Raw genomic sequence first — 21247 nt, 5'->3', positions numbered from 1 at the left:
AAGGCCTCGTGGTCACTGGGTCTCCGATGGTCCTCTGTGCAGCCTGGAGCCACTGTGACAAATCCAGACTGTGTCCTTGAAAGTGTGCCCATAAACACAGTAGGCCCAGAGCCCTGCTGTGACACTGGTCCAGGGTCCAGGACCCAGTGGAACCCTCCTGTGGACAAGACTCAGCCCCCCTTCCCCACCTGCCCTCCCTTCCATGCTTGGCATTGACATGGGGACCACTGCAGGGCACCCTCCTCAGTACAGTGTCCTCGGAGCCTGCGCCCAGAAGGCCATGCCAGCACAGTCATGCACTGTGGGTGGAGACCTGAGGTTTGCGGGTGGGGTCAGCTGCCATCTGTCCACGGCTGCCATGGGCCAGGCAGTTTCTCTCCTGAGTGGGAGCAGAAGCAGCCCGCTCTAAGCCATATGAAGGGTCACCCCAAGCCTGAGCCTGGTGAGGACAGCGCCCACTCCACGGCAGAGCTTGCACCGGGAGAGGCAGGCGGGCCTGGGCCGCCCAGTGACTGCCCACCCTCGCAGACCAGGTCCAGGCACGCCCAGGGGTCACCTGGCCTCCTATGGGGACAGAGCAGCTCCAGGCTCCAGAACACAGAGGGAGGGCAGGCAGCAGGGTCCCGTGTCCTCACCAAACAGGAGAGGCAGGTCAAGCTCAGGATGGCTCCAGACCCCAGCGGGCAGAAAGCCAGCACAGTGGGCCCCCGCCTTGCTGTGGGGTGAACCTTGCTAGCCCAGGAGAGCTGGCTGAGACTGTCACCAGCATCCGTTGAAAGATTAGGTGAACCCACCAGGCTTTTCCTATTCTGGGTCACCAACAAACTCAGCAGACATCTGGGAAGTCCCATCAGACACTGGTCTAAGCAGGGACCTTTCTCCCACAGCCACTGGAACAGCGAGCTTTATACCAACATCAAAAATGTAGCAGCAAAAAAAAAAAAAAAAAAAAAGAAAAGAAAAGAAAAGAAAAGGAAAAAAAAAAAACCCTAAAACATAGCAGAACCCATGATCAAAACCAGTTACTATCATTCACTACTTAAAACCTACAAATACAATTTTCTGAAGTCGCTGGGCAGAAATCTCAGACTATAATCCTGGAGGCAAAACACACACGAATGTATAACTGAATTTACTGACCCATAAACAGTCCCAAATAAAACTCCCAAATAAACACACACGCAGGCACACCCAGGCGTGCACACACACGTCCACACCCCCAGACACCCTTCCGGAAGCTTCCATCTGACACCACAAACAAGCACCTGCCTCCCCGAGGCTTACCAAGTTTATAACTTTATCATACTCTGAATAGAAGCGATATTTAAATAGCAGAGCAGAGCGCTATACAGAGGGTTATCGTGGAACGTTCATTTACATACTGGGTACACTCTTTACAAGGCAGAAGTAGAAACACCCACTACTTGGCAGGGCAGATAAGGGGGCGTGGTGAGGTCAGACAGGGAGGATGCGCGGGCAGGGGGCCCTCAGGCATGGTGTGACTCAAGGAGATTACAGGTTAACACTGGAGGGACACAGTGTGGGTCAACGGGCGGGTAAAGGGACCCTGGCTATGACACTTGTGGGGCGCGGGCCTCGTGCGTGCCCTGGGCCAGTGCCCCTGTGCCCGCCGGCACCTGGAGTCTGGATGCTGGGGGCCGTTCCCTCCCCGTGGGCCCCGGGGCGGGGCTCCCTGAGGCCTGAGCGCAGAGTTCGCGGCTGAGTATATAACACTGTTGTACCAGCTCCTCGGGAACCAGGGATTGGCTCCCTTCAGTCCCTCACCTCTGAGGGAGCCGTTTGCTGGCGGGAAGCATTCCGATGCCCTTGGGTGCTGAGAGCACGCATCTCAGCGGCCGGTCAGTCTATAAAGCAAATGCTGTGGCTTGCATGCTCTGGACAAGCTCGGCCGGGGAGTCCCGGCTCTCTCTGACTCAGGGTTCGTGCTTCTCAATCCTCCCCGCTCCTGCTTCATCAGAAGGACGAGGCACCTGCCTGGGGCCCTTAGGTCAGACTTGGGCTCGAGCATCTCGGGAGGGGTCAGGTCTTGGGGGCAGCGCACACTGCTGCCCCCTGGGCTGAATTCCTGCTGAGAATGGAAAACAGAAATGCCAGACAGGCCCCTGCTGAGGACCAAGGCGTCGGGCCTCCGAAGATGCCGGTACAATCTTCTTACCGGCCACACAGCCACGCAGCGGGGAAGGTGGTCCACGAAGACCAAGGCAAACATTTGGCACAGAAATGAGGCACTTGCGTTTGGTGTATTAATAGGAGCTACACAGTGGACTCAGTGCCTGCACTCACACACTCGTGCACACACAGTCACACAGGCACGCACACCCACACATGCAGGCGCACACGCTCGATGCCCACTGCGGTTCGGCCCATCCCACCTCTGCTGCGGCAGAGTCTGTCTCTGCCCACTTTGAAACAGTCCACAAAGCACATTTCCAAAGCCCTGTGTGGTGACCGCTGGCTGCAGTGATTCCTGGTGACCTGAGGGCTGGTGCTTGACTGGGGATGCGGAGGCACCCGGGAGGCCCTTGTTCGAGGGAGAGCCTGGGGGTGAGCACCCAGGTGACGGGGAAGGAGACGGTGGTGCCCAGCTCCGTCTCTCGCTCCGCGGCGTCCGTGGAACCTTGGACCACTGCCCGACGGGCGGACGGACCACGGCACTGCAGCCCGCCCATCCGCGCAGACAGCGCACCTGATCCGGGCCGCGGACACTCAGCAGAGCTGAGTCAGAGCTCCCTGGAAGGACTGAGACTCGTCCGGTCTCATCCTCCTGCCAGAATGCAGGACCCGGGCAGGAGCCAACAGGCATAGACAAGACCACCGAGAGGTCCCCGGGGCAGTGTCCTCAGGGCAGTCTCCACCCCAAGACGACGGTGCGGCGTGGGGACTGAGGCTACAACTAAGCGCGTCCCACCCCTTGGAACCGTCCTCCCCAGAAAGGACGCGCGGATGGTCAGGAATTCGGAAAGGCTGCGGGCAGCAGCCACTGCCCACAGCATCGCCAGTGGGGACCCACAGCCTCCGAATCTCGGTGACCCGCCCCAGGGCAGACGCTCCGCCGAGAACCCAGCTGGGGAGGTGGCAGTAACTGGACCCCAGTACTGCACAGCACTGGCAAAGTGTTCCCATAAATAATTTGGCAGAAGTAAAACGTAACTTTTATGGAAATGGCGTTCCCCTCACGGCCAAGTGTGCCATTCAGAGCTGGGTGAGCGGAGGCGGAGGCAGTCCCTCCACGGGGACCCAGGGACCTCCTGGCCTCACCACCCATCACACCGACCCCTTGTTCACGCCCCAGTGATCCGGAGGGCCTGACCTGCACGAACCTCCATTAGGCATGCACCACTTTTCAGGCCCACCAATCAGCCTCTCCATGGTGATCGCCAGAGGACAGAGGCATCAGGGTGTCCGCTGGACAGAAGCCCCCCGAAACGGCTATCCCGAGGCACAGCGGCCACTCGGGCCACTGCCAATTGGGCTGGGCTCCCCTCCCCTCGTAGACGTAAGAATGCAATTTTGGGAGCCCATCCGGCGCCCGTCTTCCTCCGCTGGGGCCCTGGGTGGCAGAAACGTGTCTTTCTGGGAAGGCCACTGGGCCGTGGGGTGGCTTGTTCTGGTGTGTAAGTTGGAGGGGCCCCTTCCCTCCTGGGCCGGGGAGGTCGGGGGCACAGCCGGCCCCTCTGGGGTCTTCCGGTGAGAGGCTCAGATCTTCCTCGGGGAGCAGATCATGATCTTGGACACGAAGTTGACGATGGCACAGGCGGGCTGCTCAGGGTCATGCTCTGCGAACAGGTGGCACACGTTGTCCGTGGTGCTGCCCTGCTTCCGGGCCACGAAACCGAAGACCCTGCAAAAGGAACGCTGGTCAGCGAGCAGCGGGCCTCGTCCCATCGGGTTCCAGCCTCTGTTCCCCTCCCGGCCACTGCATCATCCCAGGCGCCAGCCCGCCAGCCACCTGCCCTGCCTCCCTCCACCTCGCAGACCCTGTGGGGGTGGGGCTGAGCCCAGGTGTCACAGGGGAGGAGCCCGAGGGACAGGGCTGGGACTTGCACTGCAGTGGCTACCCCAGGCCTGGCCAGAGCCCTCCAGACGCTGCACGGCTCCTGAGCGCCTCTCCTGAGTCTTGGAGGGGAGGACCCGGCTCTTCCTAAGGGGCCACCTGGTCTCTCCTCACAGACCTCGTGAGTGCCAACATCCCAGCTCTGGTACTGAGATGGTATGGATGCTGTGGGCTCTGCCCGATGCCCACACTCCTCCCACACCTGGGCCAGAGGATGGGGGTGAAAACACAGCAGGGCCCCCTTCTCAGGCCGCGTGATCCTGAGTTACAGGCTACACACAGGAGAGGACACTGAGAGAACGGCACGGTCAAACTATTTTCCTTAGAATTGAAGCCTTTATCTGAACAGGGTTTCTCAAGCCCTGACTTAACACAGTAACTACCATTATCTGAATCCAAATCCTTGGCAAAAGTCCTTCTCCTCCTTCTCAGGGAAACGGGGAATCTTTTTGTATAAGCCGAGTGGCTTCCACGCCAAGGGAGGGACTGGCCGATGGTGCCAAGTGGCCCCCTTGGGGCGGCCCCGTCCACGCAGCGTGGAGTGCCATCCACCCTGTGGGCCAGAGCTGGGGGTCACGCCCCACCTGCCTGGCACTTTATCAGATGCCCAGACAAATGAGGAGTGTGAAATCGGAATCCTGGAAGGGGACCCCCGAGGTTGGAGGCCGTGGCAGTCATGTTTGGGGGAATGACGCAGACGGCTCTGGAGGGTCCGAGGCCCCGCGGCCAGGCTGGAAATGCTGTGCCAACCGCCCCATGCTCTCTGTACCGTATCTTATGGGCTGGATGTACTTACTGCTCAAAGAGCAAGCAGAAAAGGTAACCCTTTGTGGACACTTTCTGTCTACAAACACTTTCATTTCTGTTTAAAGCCAGACCCCAACCCGTTGGCGTTATGGGGTCATTTCCTCTTTGGGCATCTGGGAAAGAATTCAGCTTCAGAGGCGACCATCCACTAAGAGGCTGTGGAGACCGCTGGTGACATACCTTGAGGAGGGGCCATCTGTGATCCACCTGGCAAGTCAGAGAGAAAGGGAGAGTGAGGTTCAGGCCCCTGGCCCGGCGGGTGTGGCGCGGGGCTGACACACACACTCTCCTTACTTCCTGTCCTGGGGGTCCAGCTCGCAGAAGATCATGCTGCTCACGGGGTAGTGCCTTAGGAAGAAGAGCCTGTGGGGGACAGGTGGGCGAGCCCGTCACTGGGCATCCCAGGGACAGTGAGGCACTGGGGCCCCCGCGAGGAGATTTGGGGCAGAAGCATATTCTGCGTTTTCACCCGCTGGAAGTGAGCAGACCTGAAGCTGGCACTCTAGGAAAGTGGGCAGGGCCTGGGTGAGGGGCTCTTTGCAGAGCGTGTGGGGGACAGGTCACAGGAAGTGATGCCCGACTGCCTGCCCTCACCCCCGGGGACCACCCCGGTCTCCAATCTGGATGCTGGCCTGTGAAACAGCATGTGAAGAGCCAGCCGCAGCCCCAGGACAGGGGCCAAACTGTCGAGGGCTGTGCTCAGGAAATCTCAGGGATGTGCTGCTAACAGGGGCCCTGCACAGCTGTGGGGGAGCCCCCAGGGGACCCCTCTCTCTGTCCTCAGTCCTGGCTAACCATTTCCCCAGGGAACCCCTCTGTCCATGGTCCTGGGTCCCCGTTTCCCTGACAGCCTGCTCTGCTCCTATGGGCCTGGGGACATGAGGCTCCATGACCCCGTCCAGCATGGTGGTGTCCCCAGAGGCTGGTGGCTGTGCTCTCATAGGAGAAGGCAAGAGAGGAGGGGCCAGTGTCAGGGAGGGCACAGGCGGAGCCCAGGCATTTGGGGACCCCGAGGCTGGCTGTCACCGGGGACCCAGGCCCTCTGCCCACATCAGCCAGTGAGTTCAGTCCTGTCTCTTGCCACAGGAAGGACTCTGAGTGCAGTGGATGCAGCCTGCCCCCGCAGCTTTATCAGGGCACAGGGAAGCCGGAGACACAGGAAGAGCACGCAGCTGGGAGCAACAGAGATGCTCTGAAGAAAGAAGCTGTGCTCCTTGCCGGCCCCCCAACCCACCACTGCCCCATGAAGCTCCTGCCACCACCTTTAGGGCTGACAGCATGGCCCCCTGGTCAGTGAGGCCATCTGCATAACAAAGAGCAACTTCCTCTGAAATGCCTCTGACCCTGGTCCGAGGCCCTGCCCAGGGGAGGAACGCATCTGCCGCCATTCTGTCTGCACCCCCACACTCGGGCCAGGCTCCCCGGTGTCCCTCCCTGGTGTCCCGCCGGAAGCCCTGCTCAGAGGGAAGCCCCGGGGGCAGAGGTGGTGCCTGCCATCTGGGCGTTCAGACGGTACTGGCGCGCTCTCACGTCTAGGAAATGAATGCTTCCTGTTAGCATCAAGCATCCTTGTGTTACTATGTTATTACATAATCACTGATGTTACGTGGATGTAAAGATCACAGGCTCGCCTGGAAGGGATGACCTCCAGCCAGGAGCAGTGACACTGAAGGGCAGGGGAGTGGCTCCTATCACAGTCTGAGTCTTCCTCAGAAACGACTTGAAAGATGTTTGCATTTGCAAAAATGACACCTTCCACGCCCGCCCCTGCCGCCCTGCACACGCACTTCCTCTGGTTGTCCGTCAGCATGATGCCCTGGGCCGACACCTTGAAGTGCACAACCGTGCACAAGGGGGGCGGCTCCTGGACCAGGGTGATGCTCAGGGCCTTCTGAATGGCCTGGTGTCCGGTGAGGGACTCCACCTCCAAGGAGTTCAGGTACCACAAGTTGCAGGCTGGAAGACACAGAGGGGAGGCATGTGAACCGCACATCCCCGCGGCCTGGGTGAGGTGCGGCCAAGGCCAATGCCCTTTGCTCCTAATTCCACCAGCGTGGACAGTGGCGACCCAGAGACACACCTGCCCCGAGGCCAGTGTGAGAGTCACCCTGTCTGGGGCCAAGGAGACCCGGACGACTGTCCACCTGCTGCGTAATTTGCCCTGGCACCTGGGTGGGGATGAACCCTGGCAACAAGGCGCAGGCGGCGAGCTCATGGCCTCTGCCATGGGGACGCAGCTTCCAAGCTGCCACGGGCTGTCACCCAGGACTGGCCCTTTCAACTGGGCCCTGCAGAGAGGGTGGCCATTCCTCTTGGGCCAGGAGAAGCCTTTTTACACAAAAGCAGAACCGCAGGGGCATGGCGGTTCATGTGACCATGTTTTGGTCCCCAAGGGACTTTTCAGCACCTGCTCATCTGGCCTTTGTGGCTACTGACTTGGGGAGAGATTATCACGATAATGTTGATGTCTGTAGGCCAAGGGTCCTGCGGGGGCAGCAGGCCTGGATCGGAACTGGGACTGACACAGACCCCTGCTGCCTTTTGGGGTCTCGGTTCTAGAGTGTTCGCTATTTTGGGCAAACTCCTGTCACCTTTGTTCTGGCCACGGAGAGCATATCCTTTAAGGATGGTCTACAGAGAGTACAGCACTAAAAGTCTCCTTTGAAAACAGAGAGGTTTTACTTGAGCAGCATTGCTGAGAAAACCGGCACAGAAGAACGATGCACATTGGGCAGAGGAAACAACAAGAAAATGCCTGTTTCCTGCATATTCCTTTGTTTCCGGAGTCATAGCTATGAAGAACTCCACAGGCAGAGAAAGGTGGAGAACGGGGGCAGCCTAGTCCAGCCTCCCGCAGACACAGGGATTCCCTCACCAGCACTTCTGAGAGTCAATGTCCAACTAGTGGGAAAGGCCTCCAACCGGGGATCTCAGGTCACGGGGCCCCTAGTCCTCTCCAGCCATGTCCATCCCTCAGAGCCACAGACCCGCAACAGCCCTGTGGTCCCTGGCTCATCCACAACCCTCTCAAGCTGGGGTCACTAGCTGGGCACCCAATGCTGCAGGAGTGACCTGGCCTGAGAAGAGTGAGCTACTGCACAAGGCTGCAGGTGACCACACACAACATGGTACAAGGTGACCACACACAAGTCAGTCCCTTTCCTGGACACCAGCAGAAGACAGTGGAATGTGGAATTATAAACACCTATCATGCACAAAAACATGACAACAAATATACATATGTACGTGTATGACTGAAACGTGATGCCGTGCACTGGAAATTGACACACTGCAACTGAGCATACTTCAATTAAAAAAAATCCACAATGCCATGCATATTAGCACCTCGCTCAAAATGAAATAGGTAGGTGTAAATCTGCTAAAATAGGTACAAGATCTATATGAGGAAAATGGCTAAAGTCCCACTAATGGAATCAAAGAACTAAATGGAGAGATGTCCCATGTTCATGGACAGGGAGACTCAACAGAGTCAAAGTGTCGTTTCTCCCCAAGCTGATCTGTGGAGTCACTGAAATTCCAACACTCTGTGGGCGTCAACAGACTGGTTCTGAAGTGTCTATGGAGAGACAGGAGACCCAGGGCAGCCAGCACGGGACTGAAGGGGAAGACCTTGGTTGGAGGACTGACACTACCTGCCTTCAGGATTTACTCAAAAGCTACAGCAATCAAGACAGTGTGGTGTTCGTGAAATAACAGACAGACAGATCAATGGAGCAGGACGGTCAGCCCGGAAACAGACCTACATAAGCACTGCCAACCAATCTCTGACAGAGGAGCAAAGACAGTCTCTTCAACAAATGTGGCTCGAACAACTGGACATCCACGTCCAAAACCATGAATCTGGACCCAGACCTTCCACCCTTCACAGAAATTAACTCAAAATAGAACGTAGACCTAAGTGTAAAACCAAAAACTATAACTCTTATAAGACAACAAAGGAGAAAATTTCGATGACCTTGGTTTGGTGATGATTTTTAGATACAGTACAAAAGCCACGATCCATGGAGGGAAGTAATGAAAAATGGATTTCATTCCCACAAAACGTTTTTTGCCCCAAGAGAGACACTGTCAAGGGAACGGGAAGACCAGCCACCACCTGGGAGAAAGTATTTGCAAAAGACAAATCGCACAGAGAACTGTATTCAGCACATATGAAGAGCCCTCGGAACTCAACAATAGGAAAACAACAACCTTATTTAAAAATGGACAAAGAGCCTTCGGAGCCATCTCAGTGAAGAAGACACACAGATGGCAAATGAGCACCTGAGAAGACACTTCACGTCAAATGTTGCCAGGGAAATGTGAAATTAAAACAACGAGATGCCATCAAAACAACAAGAGGGACCATGACCCAGCACACAGACGCCACCACACGCTGGGGAGGACGTGGGGCCACAGGACACTCAGCACTGCCGGTGGGGATGCAAACGGTGTGTCCACTTTGGAAGACGGTTTGGTGCCTTCTTACAGAATGAACACACTCCTACCCTACGATCCAGCATTTGGGCTCCCCGGTCTTTACCTAAAGGAGATGAAAATTACGTCCACGTCGTAACCTGCATGTGGCTGTTTACAGCAGCTTTATTCGCAACTGCCAAAACGTGGACACAACCAAGATGTCCTTCAGGGGGCGAATGGACAAATACACTGTGGTCCGTCCTGACGATGGGATATCATTTGGTGATAAAAAGAACCACGCCACAGAGCCGTGAAGGGACATGGAGGGGTCCTGAATGCATATGACCCAGAGAAGAAAGCCAGTCTAAAGAGCTACGTGCTGTATGATTCCAACTATGCGGCACTCTGGAAAGGGCAAAACCACGGGGCCATCAAGGACCAGGGGTGGCCAGGGTGAGGGAGGGGGGCGAGTGGGTGGAGCGTGGAGACACTGCTCTGTGGGACAGCAATGCTAGACACGTGTCTTTACACAGCCGAGAGGGAGCCCTCGTGTAAACTGTGGGAGCTGGTGATGATGACGGGCCCCTGCATGCTCAGGGACTGGGATGAAGGCTGTGCACATGTGGGGACTGGGCCACATGGGAAATCCCTGTACCTTCCTGCCAGGTTTGCTGTGAACCTAAACCTGTGCTGAAAAATAAAGCCTGTTACTAAGAACACAGTGCTCCGGGGAGTCGCTGCCTGGGGTTAGCCTGGGCTAGGGGCAGCGTGAGTCCCTCTGTGGACTCACTGGTCACGTGCACATCTGCACACCTGCAGCTGGAGGGGCAGGTCACCACGCCTTGCCTCACCACACCCCCCAAACAAAACCCAGGACTCGACCTTGATTCCACAGAATTTGGTCCTGATCAGCCTGCGGAGTCCTGGCCCTGCTGTCCCAACCCCTGGGCCCCCCAGCCCCAGTGCAGCTTCCCAACGGAAACCTCCCGGGATGCACGGGGAGGAAAGGAGCCTGGCAGTGCCCAGGACCGGGAGGTGTGGGGGACGCAGCAGGGACCCACCTGCCCCCTGCTTCAGCAGCTCCGTCGCGGAGTTGGCCGCGGTCTGGGGAGAGCTTTCTGCTATTTCCTCCAATGGATCAGCCGGGAGGAGCAAGAAAACACAGACATGGGTCTGGCTCGCCGGCAAGAACCCTCGTGACAGCGGGGAAGCCCGTGACTGAGCTCGCGGAGAGAGGGGTCTCCCCAGGAGAAAATAGCCCAGCCTGGAGAAACCGTCACCATGTCCGGGGCAGGTGCAGCCCAGTGAAACACCCTCCTCGTCTCTGGGTGAATGGAGATGAACAACTGCATCTTAGAAAGCAAGTCAGCTTTGCCTGTATTTTAAACGAATCGTCTTTCTGGACCATGATGCAATTTGTGACCTCGAGGCTGTCCGGGGAAGTGGACGCCACTTTGTGTTAAATCTGTGTTGTGGGTGTTTTCAGACAGACACCAAGGGAAAGAGCCGAGCCCTTCCCACACCTCTGGCCAACAATATCAACAGCTGGTGATCGTGCAGAATTATAAAACTCACACGTAAATGGCCCTGAAGGTCCCTGAGTCCAGGCATGTTGTAATTTTGAGCCACGGGACTCTGCTCCACTGAAACTGTTCCCAAAGCCCACGATGTGAAAATACGACCGAGGGCTGTGTGTGCAGAAGGACCACCTCTTACGTGACTGGGGTGGGCTACTCAGGGAGGACCCCCAGCGTGGGAGCAGAAGGAACTTCCGGTCTGATAGTTCTCACTGCATCTGTGCGGGCGGGCGAGCCCACCCAGCCAGCCAGAGCGGCCCTGGGGCAGCCGGCAGCGTACCTCTGTCTGGAATGAGCAGTTTGCAGGGCAGAGCCAGGGGCGTGATGGAATGCTGGCACACCAAGTCCGTCAGGCTCCCTGCGGACGGGCGAAGACAAAAGAGGCATTAGCACGCTGCACCTTCTGAAAGGGGGCCCTTCTATCTTCAGCAGCGCGCACGCTCTGTTACTGGGGGGCTCTGGGCAAAGTCTCAATAACTGAGGAGCGTGGCAGGTGGGGAAGGGTTGGGGGAAGGGGACTGCGGCTGGTTCTCGGCAGAGACACCCCCCGCCCATCTGTAAAGGACCGGCCAAACCGCCTGCGGGATCCGAGGCAGCTCCCACTATGAACGGGCTTGTGGGTTCAGGACGCAAACCACGGGCTCTCGGCCACTCACCGAAATACAGCTCGTTGGGGCATCCTTTCAACCGCACTCCCTTCGGGGTGCACTCGATCAAGAAATGCCGGACCAGTTCATTGGCCAAGTCTCCAGCTGGGGCAAGAGATTCAAAAGGAAGAGAAGTTTTACAGACCAAGCGCCTGGGAAGGTGGGGACATGGGAAGGAGAGCTCGGCCCCGCGGGAGGCAGCTGAGCTGGGGGGGGTCATGGCCTGGATGGGCGGCCAGAACCCCTCCAGTGACCATGCCTGGAGCTGGGGAGTCCCCGGGGGACCGTTTGCAACATCCTGCAGAACCGTCCCCAGGGACCAGACAAGCAGCTAAGAGCCAGGGATGTGGACTCCAGCTCCTTCCCCTCCTGAGTGGGAGGCCAGGGAGACCCAGACCCTGCATGATGCCCCAGAACTCATTGTAGGAAAGAGCCAGGTGGTGCCAGTCTCCTGGGTAACTGAGCCCCGAGCCAGCTGCAGGAGCCCCCGGAGGGCGGGCCCCCGCACACCTGCGTTCACCCAGCCCACGAGCCCGGAGAGAAAGCACAGCATGAAACGCCAGGGAACGGCAGGTGGTCCAGGGAGGGAAAGCACAGATGAGCAGAAGGGACAGGAGCCGCCGCCCTGCGCTGACCAGCACGGCGCTCCTGGTCCTCCATGGGGACGAGCCTGCATGACCACTCATGCTTCTGACGCAGGACCAGCTGGCTCCCGTGATGCATGTTACACACAGAGACAGCATCAGCCATCTGAGCGCCGGCACTGCGCGGGACAGGTAGCTGGCAGGAAGGGTTCCAGGGCACGAAGTGACTGCGGGAACCCAGCCGTGCGGCCATGGCTGCCCACTCCCAGGGAAACCAGCGGGGCGTGGGGACCTGTGGGCCTCTTTCCGGGTTTGGCCAGCTCTCCTCTCAGATCTGTCCCTGGGCTCTGAAATCCAAATGCCACATCCAGGGGCCAGGCGAAGCCGGTGAGCCCTGATGTCTGCCCCTGCAAGAGCTCCTATTTGTGGCCTCTGCCTCAAGGCTGAGGCAGGTCAGCCTGAGAGATGGGTGGGTTGCACACCTGGAGGGGACAGTTACACACCACCGTCTGTGTTCCCTGAAAGGCGATGCACGCAGGAGGGGTAAAGGTGGCCTCGCTTTAAAAGCCTCAGCGGAGACAGAGGAGCTGGGCAGCTGCGGGGCTCTGGCTCCTGCCTCCAGACTCCTGCTGTAACCGTCAGCCACGGGTTTCCCTGCAGCCCAGCGCCTGCATCCCCCACAGTCAAGCCGATGCAGCTCCTGAGCTCCAGAAGCCCTGGTTTCCACTCAGGAGTGAGTGTGTGGTGGTCCCTCCTTCCTTCCTTCCTTCCCATCCCAGGCTCCCCTCTCCTGGCTGGTGTGCACACAGCACCTCCCTCCCTCACTTCCAACCACGGCCCCGGGCTCACCCCTTCCCAGCCCCTCCCCGCTGCTGTGCACACATCCACCACCTGCGTCCTGATAACCCCTGGGCCACCGAGTCTCACATTCCGCAGGGTGTAACTCACTCCAGGTGCTTTTCCACCAGGAAGCTTTAAGCAAAGTGTTCACCCAAGGACTGGGTGCTGGGCATGAGTCAGAGGGAAGCGGGCAGCGGCACCTTTTTTAAACACCAGGGCTTCAGAACCTGCTTATTCTGATGCCCACTGCCCCCAGGCGAGCCCAGGTGCCCCCCGGAAGAGCCATGTGACGTGCTGACGTCCACAATCTCCGTTTAGGGGGAAAGAGAGGTAAAAAAATACTCCCATTAAAAAAAAACAAAAAACAAAAAACTCCCATTCTTTAGCGTTTGCAGCATAACGATAAGAAAAAAAAGGCAAAGAGGAGGTTGACAGAAAAAGAAAAATGAGAGTAAGTGTTAGGGGTCAGAGAAGGGAGGAAGTAAACTGATTTGCTGGAAGCCAAGCCTGTCCCCGAGGGAGAAGGCGAGGAAGGACCTCGTGACCCTGTATGCGAGCTGGTGGCATCAGCTTTAGTTCAGGAATTTTTAAAAATGGTGTCTTCCCCAGCTCTGGTCTGGAGGGAAGCCAAGAGTCAGCAGCGAAGGGCAACCTGGCGATTGGAGCTCAGTTTCTAGGCACTGCTCCCGGCAGAGAACCAGGGTTCTGGGGAAGAGGCCGGGCCGAGCACAGCGCGTCTGCTGTTCCCGGGAGCTGGTGGCTTGCAGGCTCCCGGGGGCAGCCAACAGGACACGGGGCCAGCTGGACGGGCCTCGCAGGGCGGAGCCGGGGGACCTGGGGCCCCGAAGGAACGGTGGTGCTGGGTTACGATGCCCGGGGAGGGAAGGGCATGGTGGGCTCCCCACAGGCCCGTGGCCTGGGTCCGCTGCACACCCACCAGGTGCAGGACAACGCTCGCCTTGGGCGCAGGCACCACGCACTTCCCTGGGCGTGATGATATCAAGCCACGGAGCGCCCGTTACAGAGCAAGAGGCCCGAGTGAACCACATGGTACCCGCTGGCCCTCGGCACTGGCCAAAGCCCTGGCCCGGAGGGCGGAAGGCTCCGTCCTCTCCCCCGAGGGGTGACCTGGTGACACCAGGCCCGCACCGGCTTGCATTCAATCCACCAGAATGCTCGGCTGGGAGGGGGAACGAAGGCCAGGCATGTGGTGAGCCGCCTCTGGTGTAAGAGGGGAGGACACGTGTGCTTGTGTGCACTGGACAGAGAGCCAGGGAGAAGACAGGGGAACTTATTAGACGTTTACGCTCGGAAGTCAGAGGGACCGAGGCAGACAGGCTGAGAGTGGGCACCGTGTCCGGCATCTGACCCATGGGCTGGGTCACTTGCTCAAAGCAATCAGAAAAATAAAGCTGACAATTAACCTCTGTTCTTGAGCTGGGCAGCACTTCCTAAAAGAGAGCCGAGACAGGAAATGCTGAGAAGACCCGTGAGGGCTGTTCCTGTCCCCAGGGCCTCATGGGCGGGAAGGTTAAGCGGCAGGTGGGGCTGAGCAGAGCCATCCGGGACCCACCTTTCTTGTTCAGCTGCAGGATGGAGGGCGGTGGCATGGCCACCTTCATGGCCAGCCCGTAGGCGCCCCGGAAGGAGTGGCTGTCCCTGACGATGAAGGCCCCGGGCTCCTTGTCCTTCAGCATGGCGATGGCTGCAGGAGGGGAAGAGGCGTGAGTGTGTGCGCAGCGGGGACCACGGCCTGCCTCTCTGACGGCCGCGCCAGGTGATGGCCGGGGTCTGCAGGGGCACCAGACGGAGGTGCGGCTTTCATGTACACACACATACTACACACATGACCCCCGTCAACCCCACAGCACCTGCAAAGCCCCCGTGAGCACCCCCACCAGGAAACAGGCACACACGCCCAGACTGCACGTCCCCACAAGCAGTGGTGCCTAGCACCAAGGGAGGCCACCTGGGCCGTCTCCCGGCCTGGCATTTCTTGCGATATTAGAAAGGACACTGTCAACTTTCAACAGAAGGAAAGAAGTTTCTGATCGCACTTCCCAAGTCTGCGCATGTGACCCCAAAGTCACTGCATGTTTACTACAAATTTCCCTCTCTGCCCCAGGGAACGGCAAAGATGTGGCCACGGGTGGGCCTCCATCCGGTGGTCGGGGAAGATGTGGCTGCTCTGGTCAGCGGTTCCCACCTAGGTGGGGCTGTGAGCCCCTTTTCGTTGTGGCAGTCACCTGTCGGTCAGGGCCAAGGGCTGAGCCTGGCCCCTCACTCTCCACCCGCCCCAGGTGAGCACTGACTGTCACTTAACAAGAACATCCCTCCCTGCCTCGCCTCTGGGTCGAAGCCTGGCTCTCGCAGGCCTTCCACTGATGACACAGGAAGAAAGAGTGATGGGTCAGGGCGGTGGTAACTTCAGGCAACCCTGATGGTGCCCAGAGAGGAGCAGAGCCCAGAGCTTCCTTCACAGACCTGCACCTTTTATAGAAAGACAACTAGCAATCTGAAGCGTAATGCAGCGCAAAACGGCAGCTGTAACACTGCCTTTCTGTGGAGCCTGCAGCCCTGTCTGCAGTGGGTCAGGGCCCAGGACACAAACCCGGGAGAGCAGGAAGCCTGTCTCATCTTGGGAAATGCCCTGTCCCAGCCCCGTACGCACCGACTCCAGCCCCAACCTCCTGGCCTGGCGAGACATGGGGTTCCTTCTGCACTTCTCTGTGGGGCTGCCCCCAGCCCCACAGGCGGGACGGGGCCCCCAGGCGGGGGCTTGCACACGGCACGCGGGGAGGGGTGGAGGGACCGGGTCTGGGGTGACCCTGACATGGCGGAGGGACCGGCAGCCTCTCCCACCTGCTCTGGGGACTGGACGGAGCAGGGTCTGGGTCACAGGCTGTTTTCCAGATCTGGGGCTGAACGTGTATGACTGTTATTCTTTAAGTAAGGGAATCTCACTCACAGAAGTCGTATTTTTTTCCACTGTGACAACCTCACTAGCTCTGCCTTTCTAAGTCATGACTCCACCCCATGGGGGTGGAGACAAGCAGCCCAGACTCGTGGGGGGCAGAGACTGCCAGCTGGGGCTGATCCGGGTGGCTCCCGGCTCCCAGCCCCTTCCCCAGAGGCCAGGCCGCCTGGGACACGGGGGCCACATGTGGAGGGCAGCCTGAGGTCTGTGCTGGACTCACTGTTTCCTGAAGCAGACAGGAGCTCACACCCACTAGGGCACCGCCAGGCTGCAGAAGACATGCCCTCACCACCTGTCTCCGTGCAGCTGCTGCATTTAAGGACAGGGAGCAGAGGCTGAGAGACCTGAACTCCCGCCAGTTCTATGTCCACCTTTAAAAAATGCCAAGGCCCTAAGTGCCACAGTCATGTGACCAGCTGTGCCCGAAAACAGCCCCGGGGCCTTTCCCCTCCTCCACCTTCCTGAAATTTCACAGCAGCTTTTCCAGGAAAAGGCATATTCCAGAGGTTACAACAGAAACTCTGGTGGCTTTCTTCCCTTGGGAGAAGTGGCACCCCCGACAGAGCAAGTAGGGGTCCACACAAAACACCCAGGAAACAGAGGAAGCTCCGCTCCTGGGGTTCGGCTGGAAAAAATCAACACCCAGGCCGCATATCAGCTATTTTGAGGTGGGGGGACGGCCCAGAAGAAATGTTCTTAAATTTGTGGCTCAGAATGACGATCACAGTAACTCCACCACCCTCTGTGTGCCCAGCAGGGCCAGCAAGGAGGTGCCCTCTGCCCAGGACTGTTCCCCAGGCCCCCCCAGGCAGGAACTGTCAGGCAAACACCAGCCACGCCTGCCTCTTCTGAGTGCCAATCCCAAATGGGGCAGGCCAGCCCTCCGCCCTGGGATGAAGGGCTGAGCTCACGCAGACCCATAGGAGGGTCTGCTGAGAACGTTCCAGGACAGGGCCCTCGACAAGCACTCCGCAGAGTCTGTGGGCAGGATGAGGGCCACGGTCACGGGGACTCTTGCCACCGTAGCAGGGAGGGGATTGGACCGGGCATCTGGCCACAGCGCAGCCCGGCCGTGAGCTCAGTCCGGCACAAAGGCCAATTCAGTGCCTCGGCAGCCCCCCAGGCCACGGGCTCCCCATATGAAACCACAATGGGTCCATTGAGCTCCCAGGAAGTAAGGGACATTCTTAGCATTTTTATGATCTGCTTAATTGAGTAGAAGAATTTTGAATAAAAAGCTGGACAGAGCTGTTCTCTCACCTGTTTAAGCCCTCAGATCCAGGCACTTTGGGGATGTAACCCCGAGAGCTGGTGACTTCCTCCCCAGGCTGAGGGCCGGCTCCGAGCAGCAGTGGAAGCCAGGCCACCCTCTTCTCAGCCCAGAGCCCCCGGGAAGCCCCTGAGGAGTTTCATCCTTCCGGGCACCTGCCAGCCCCCCAGCAGGGGCCACAGCATTCTCTCGGAGGGAGTCCGCTGCCCAGGGGCCGCCCAGGGGGCCCACGGCTCCACAGGCTGCCAGCCCCCACTTCCACTCGGGTTCTGGGGAAATAGCGCCTGACAACCCTAACTTGCTCTCAGTTCCTCCCACTGTCCTGAGACTGCACCCAGGGGCGCGGGCTGCGCGGGAGACGCTGGCCGCAGGCCCCATCACCTGTCGGGTGCTTGGTCTTCCACATGGACAAAGGCAGGGGTGTGAGGCCTAGTGTTAGAGACGCCCCCCCGGCCCTTGGCCCCCACGTCTCGAGGCCTTGGCTGTCTTCTTGTCCCAGTCTGCAGTCGTCACTGGTGACACCGCCCAGCCTGTGCTGACAGAAGCCACCAGAAACTCCACCGCACACACCACGGGCCGCTCATGGCCAGCGCCTCCCTCGTTAGGACCAAGACCTTCCAGTCCTGATGCCAAGGTCCCAGCAATTTCCCCAAGGCAGGGAAACATTTGTCTGGGCGACAGCTCCCTGGGTCCCCAGCCCAGTCCCTCCTCCTTCAGCGCCGAGCCCTCATCCTGCCCACGCACCTTGCTCTCTGGAGATATCCGCCTTGTACCAGAACTTGGATGTGTCTTGTACAAAGTTCACGGTCACCTGCTTCTCACCTGGATTATCTGCAAAACAGAATTTAACGACAGTCATTGCGGAGGGCGTTCTTTCCAGCAGCCTCTCACCCCGCAGGGCGCTGGGAGTTCACAGTCCCACTGGGGCACAGGCGGGGTGTCTGGGGAGCGCACTCTATCTGCCTACAGGGGAGGCCCTGGCATGGAGCAGGGCGTGCCCGCCTCATGGCACAAACACACAGTTGGCCGGGCAGGAAACCGCGTGGCGGGCGCTGCTCCCTCCTGCCAGCATCTGACCACCTCTTCTACGTCTGAACATTTCACAATTAAGTTTCCAGTGGCTCCATCCCATGTGTCTCTGACGTTAATTTAGCAGAACAGGGATTCCAAGCGAGAGGAAGAAACCAACGAATGTCTGCACTTTCTGCTGCTGAAGTCTCTGGCTTTGGGCTGGCGACACGGGAAGGACCCCCAGAGGTTCTGGATTTTTCCTCCAAGGAGCTCACAGGGCAGCCCAGCTGCAACCCCGGGGCCCTCCCTCGCCGCGTGCGAGCGTGGGCAGAGGTGAGCCTCCTGCCAGTGGGGACGCACCTACCTGGGGACGGCGTGGCCGCCTCTGAGGCCCTGGAAAAGTCCGGGAGGACGTTTGGGAAAGGAATGCTCATGGTTCTCCCGCTGTGAGGGCTGGAGAAGCCGCTGGAGGATGGGGAGGCCGAGCCGAAGGACAGGTCCCCCTCCTAGGCCCGCTTCTTCTCGGGAAGGGGTGGCTGCCCTGGCAGGGTCAGCCCCGGGCCCTGCAGGACCGGGCTGTGGTGGCCGCTGTGTCCTGGCACCACCGTGAGAAAGCCGTGAGACAGGAAGCCGTCGTCGGCAGGCTCCACGGTAGCCCGCGGGGGGCCGAGGGCCGGGGATGCTCCATGGGAACTGGCCAGCAAGGCCCCCACGTCCCCCCGGGAGGAAGGCCAGCTCCCCCGGGGGCCGAGCAGAAGCTCAGGAAGGCCTGGCCACTCGGCGGCCCTAGTGCTTCCGGGGGATCCGTCAGGGACAGCTGGTGGCCATGGAAGGGCATCTGGAGCTCGGCGGGCAGGAAGTGGGGCCTCCCGGAGCCGTCCTGGCCGGGCCCTGGGAACTTGCTGGTGCCCAGGAGGCTGCCTGCCGGCCGGCCACTCCCCAGCAGGGCCAGCGAGGATTTGGGGCTGTTCTCCGCCCACGGGTGCTCGGCGGGAGGGCTGCTGGACAGACAAAGCAATCAGAGAAGGACCAGTCCAGGGCCAGGCCCTGACACCAGCCAGGGTCCCCACCCTGCAAACCCCAGTGTCAGGGTTCAGGCCCACCTTCTGGACCCCACTCGACCCTTCACCCCAGAGGCACAGTGTGCAGCCTCGGGGACCCCGGGCAGCCCTGACCAGCTCCACACCTGCCCTGCCTCCGCCTCCCTCAGCCCTCACCTGGCAGACCCTTCTCTTCTTCAAGACAAAGCTGCACTGCGTCCACGTGTGTGGGAACTCCCTCTGGTCCCATCACACGGGCATCGACCACGTGTCTGCTTCAACCCCCCATCCCGCTCTCCCCCGATGCCGACAGAGGTGCCTGCACAGTCAGTTTCCAGCACGTGCTTGCCGGACACCCAGCTGATGAAGGGGTACCGATAAGAACAGGAGATTTCCATGTCGGAAATCAGAAATGCTGGCATTAAGCATCTCAGAAATCCCCTTGCATTTAGAAACACAGAAATATTTCACTAGCAGACACACACGTGCTCTGTGTGTGATGCCAAGTCCTGACAGGATCCCCCCTTTCTGTAAAGAGAAAGGGGGAGGGACGAAGGGGGGTTAGGGCTGAGCCCCGGGCCCCCACACACAAGGGAAACATGAAGAAGTGGGTCCCACCTGGAGCATCTGAATTTGCTCAACGGCAGTCCTTCCAGAAGTGGAAACAGGATGTTCCTCTGTACATGGTCCCTCCTTCCTGTTCCCTGGATCCCATGGCGGGGGTGTTCCCACACCCCAGCACAAATTCCATGTCCCCGGGGAAAGCAGGCCTCAGCACTCTGCAGCCCTGGGCAGGTGGGCTCCCTCCCGGCCTGGCCTCCGCGTCCCAGAGACGGAGCCCTGGCTTAGCCCCCACACCCCTCTCCAGCCTCAGCTCAGACCACACCCTCCGGATGCCCAGCTGCTAGCTGGCACTGTCCCCGGACTCTCAGGGCAGGGCCCCCCTGTGGGCACCCCGCCTGCTGACTGCCAGGGTGCCCTCCCAGGAGTCCGTACCTTGACAGCCCCTTTGAAGACTGATGGTGGTGTCATGTGGGGGCCACCCGCCTCCCTGTCATGGCACTGGTGCTCGGCGTTGGCAGGGGCAGCTGTGCTGGCTTCCAAGGCCCACTCACCTCTCACTCCGCTGGACAGGGCTGCCGCCGGACACCGTGCAGGAGGACATGAAGGCCCGCTGCAAGGAGGGCGCCGTGGGCACGTCGGCCCAGAACCACACGGGCGTGGGTCCAGCTGGGCTCTGTGACATCCCCACGGAGTGACCGAGAATCTCAGGGCAGCCTCATGGTTCTGGGGCGAGACACAGGGTGGGCTGTGAGGAACGGGGTCCCTGCAGAAGCTCTCTGCTGCAGAAGGTGACAAGTGCCACTGAGCGCGCTGCCTCTCTCCAAGCACAAGGAACAACCCCAGTGGGCACCCGCATCCGTGACAGCATGGGCCCCAGTTACCCTGACGCAGGTGCCACGCTGATGAGGCCGGCTGCCTCCACTCTGAGAAGGGCACGGCCCCCGTGCAAACCAGCCACTGAGCCCCCAAAGGAAAGACACACTTCGCATAAAGTGCTGGCACAGCGGCTGCGGGCCGGGGGTGCCTGACCTCCCTCTGTGCCCCAGGCTGGGCCGCGTGCTCTGGGGTAACACTTCCCACCTCCAGCACAGCCCTGCCAATGATGTCCTCGCCCCAGAGAGGGGCAGAGACCACCCTGCCTGGCCCCCGTCCGCCACCGGGGAGCCAGAGGCCTTGAACCAGGAAAGCCTGCCTCCCGACGCCCGCACACCCCGTCCATCCATCCATCTAACCACCCAGCCATCTCACGTCCCACTGACAGGTGTCTGTCTGGCTGATGGCCCCGCATCACCACTACTTCTGGGTATTTTTTTAAATGTTGCCTTTTTTAAGAAAAACACTAAGATTTGAGAACCCGACAGATCCACCACACTCAAGAAAATAATATTTTGAGAACAGGTTATTTTGTTTTCTGCCTTCGAACAAGGGGGGACTGA

General features: G+C 59.4%; 1 protein-coding gene across 1 annotated transcript in view; it reads right to left on the bottom strand.

Moving 5' to 3' along the window:
* Window positions 1-1065: 1065 nt before the first annotated feature.
* LOC141574331 (tensin-3-like) overlaps window positions 1066-21247 on the bottom strand; it is an 89475-nt gene continuing 69293 nt past the window's right edge. The window contains 11 exon segments of the mRNA XM_074349092.1: window positions 1066-3862; window positions 5063-5089; window positions 5177-5245; window positions 6670-6838; window positions 11159-11236; window positions 11535-11630; window positions 14523-14654; window positions 17941-18027; window positions 18572-18925; window positions 18928-19208; window positions 20363-20525. Of these exon segments, the coding sequence (XP_074205193.1) occupies window positions 3718-3862; window positions 5063-5089; window positions 5177-5245; window positions 6670-6838; window positions 11159-11236; window positions 11535-11630; window positions 14523-14654; window positions 17941-18027; window positions 18572-18925; window positions 18928-19208; window positions 20363-20525 (1601 nt within the window). The 3' untranslated portion in view covers window positions 1066-3717.

Source organism: Camelus bactrianus, chromosome 21 (assembly GCF_048773025.1).
Source record: "Camelus bactrianus isolate YW-2024 breed Bactrian camel chromosome 21, ASM4877302v1, whole genome shotgun sequence".
NCBI classification, from domain to species: Eukaryota; Metazoa; Chordata; class Mammalia; order Artiodactyla; family Camelidae; genus Camelus; species Camelus bactrianus.
This window is presented reverse-complemented; position numbering and strand designations above follow the sequence as displayed.